The 2450-nt window shown below is 40.9% G+C and overlaps 1 protein-coding gene across 1 annotated transcript; it reads right to left on the minus strand.

Moving 5' to 3' along the window:
• Nucleotides 1-433: 433 nt before the first annotated feature.
• On the minus strand, nt 434-1847 carry LOC133929751 (uncharacterized). The gene is made up of 3 exons (XM_062376533.1): nt 1599-1847; nt 864-1139; nt 434-759 (listed from the first exon to the last, which is right to left on the minus strand). The coding sequence occupies exons 1-3, from the start codon at nt 1674-1676 to the stop codon at nt 676-678; spliced, it is 438 nt and encodes a 145-aa protein (XP_062232517.1). The 5' UTR covers nt 1677-1847; the 3' UTR covers nt 434-675.
• Nucleotides 1848-2450: the final 603 nt, after the last annotated feature.

Consider the following 2450-nt stretch of genomic DNA (forward strand, 5'->3'; position numbering starts at 1 on the left):
AATATTGGAGCGATCTAATAGAAAGGATTATTGGTCTGAATACTGTTAAATTCAAAATTAAGTTCTTTAACTTAACAGTAGTCCCCACTGATATACGAATATGTTTTCAACCATGATAGTGTCTCGTATGCTACCACAGTGGCGGACCCAGGGCCCGGCGACCCTGGGCGCCCGCCCGGGCTCCGTCCCAGCCCGCCTCTGTATATCTATATAGGCTATGAGAAAATTCGTAACTTAGGCTGATCAAATTTTGGGCAAAATCTAGCCCGTATGGGTACGGCCTGCGCTCAGCCCAGGCTCCCTGAAATTCCTGGATCCGCCACTGTGCTACCACCCATACATCTTACCTCCACACATGACAAAAGTTGGGTGAGAATCAGTGGATTATGGAAGCCATGCCATGTCAGTCAAGTTATGCGAGTGACTTGGAGACTGTATAAACTTTGCTATGAAAAATAAATTTGATGTAACAATATATATTGACATCACCATAAGATGCCTAAGTAGCATAACATGCAAGACTCGACTTCTTGTAGAAAGAGATAGTATAGTTTGTTCTCTTCACAAAACATAAGGAAAATAAATAGGTATAGCTTAGGGTTTATTAGATGGAAATATTGTGCTCCTAGAACCAACTCCATCAGAATCAAACTCGATCAAATAGATCTGTCTTGATTAATTCGATGGACAGTTCTTGATTGCTTGCACTACTGCCTGCTCCACCGCATGTGCGTTGATTATTAGATCCCCATCTTCGTCCTGCAATGTTAATGGGCATATAAATTGAAATGAGTTCTGAACGGGGAAACATGCCTATGCAAAGGGTAAATCATATTATATATGTGGTATTCTATAATTCTCACCTCTCCTACTGCTTCAAGACAAAATGAACCGGCGCAGGAAGCCCTTGCCTCAAGCACGGTGAGGCCTAACTCGTCAAACGCCTCAAGAATGGAAGAAAGTAGTCCTGGGTTGCTCTTGTCCACGAACACATTGATGAGGAAACCCTTGTCTAGGACTTCAACACTCACCAATGGCGTGTGTTGTGCGGATGCAATCTCTTGGTTCAGCTTGGCAATTTTCTGCTTCAAATCTTTGATGTACGTCGATGCATCAGCGATTATCGACATTTTGTTTCCCTACATGAAACATATTTTTTAGATAATTTAGTTTCCAGGTCAAAATTGAAACATATGTGAAAGATGACTAGTTAATAAAAACATCACGACTACACTGTACATAGGTTATTATAATTAAGCTACTGTACTAATCACTTCGAGTTTTCGCCATCTTTCTTTGGAGAGATATTTTTAGTGGTGTTTCATGTATCGGACGTCACAGAAGTTTGGACCTGATTTACGAAGGTGGATGTTCTCCAAAAAATTGCCTTTACAATTGATATGAGTCTCATCCGAACAAAATCACCTCGTCTTTTTGAGGGCAAAAAAGGAATATCCAATAGAAAACTAATTAAAAGTACAAAGCTAGCAGCTTGATTTTTTTCTTATAACAAGAGGATGCGTGCTCCGTAAGAAGAAAGAAGAACATATGCAAGAGCGCAGAATAATCTTGAGAGCAGACAAGATGATGAAAATTACCGCATGCGAATGAGTAACGCTACGGAGAACCTGCAGCTTCTCATGCAAAATTGCTCTCTTCTGCTCCCTCGACACCATCTCCCTCTTTCTCTCTACTTTCTATCCCTCTCCCGTTCCCTCTGTCTTTTCTCTCTTCTCTCTCCTTCTCCCTCAGTTGAACCAATCTCATACGGCGGGGAGAGCTATTTAAAGGCGTTGCTCAACATATGAGCCCCTGGCATGAGACATGCACCTAAATGGAAGGTCTTTAATAATTTGCTAAGGCTAATCAATGGCTGCACTTAAAGTATATGCTCGTAAGGATACAGTAGTAGACCAACCATTGGCACATAATTAATATTTTTACCTTGATCAAATCCAAATATGCACAAACATTGATTAAACGTTTATACAGATAATCAAAACGATTTGCTAGCTGATGTCAATCTGCAGGCTGGTATACAACTCATCTATGTTATTTGTAAATTTGATACAAGCTAGCTAGGTCATCGTAGTTAAGGTAGCACTCCTGTAGATTGACATTTATGTTATTTGTAAATTGTTGCAATGTGCGAAGCATCATGGTTGCCCATCCACATCAGACAAACTCTCTGTTTGCAGTGCTATTATTCCATAGCCAAATGGGGTTCACACGCATACTAGCATAAGTACAAGGGAATGTACTTTTTTCATCACATGACCCCTGACCGATTCCGGGTAGTTACAAAACACCAAATTCCATCCTTATTATTTACCCTTAAACAAATGGCTCCAACATTCTCTCCCCATTACACGACAATACTCGACGCATCAACGTGCCATGGCAAATGCATATGACAAGAGGAGTTGGGAGCCACCACATCACTTGCATTC

This window comes from Phragmites australis, chromosome 9 (genome assembly GCF_958298935.1).
Source record: "Phragmites australis chromosome 9, lpPhrAust1.1, whole genome shotgun sequence".
Lineage (NCBI taxonomy): Eukaryota > Viridiplantae > Streptophyta > Magnoliopsida > Poales > Poaceae > Phragmites > Phragmites australis.

Bases quoted from the DNA above. Each gene is read 5' to 3' on its own strand.
- LOC133929751 (XM_062376533.1), bottom strand. From the start codon at position 1,676: ATGGTGTCGAGGGAGCAGAAGAGAGCAATTTTGCATGAGAAGCTGCAG. The intron at 1,140-1,598 runs GTAATTTTCATC...TGTTTCATGTAG, and splicing joins GCGTTACTCATTCGCATGCG to GGAAACAAAATGTCGATAAT. The intron at 760-863 runs GTGAGAATTATA...TTAACATTGCAG, and splicing joins GTCTTGAAGCAGTAGGAGAG to GACGAAGATGGGGATCTAAT.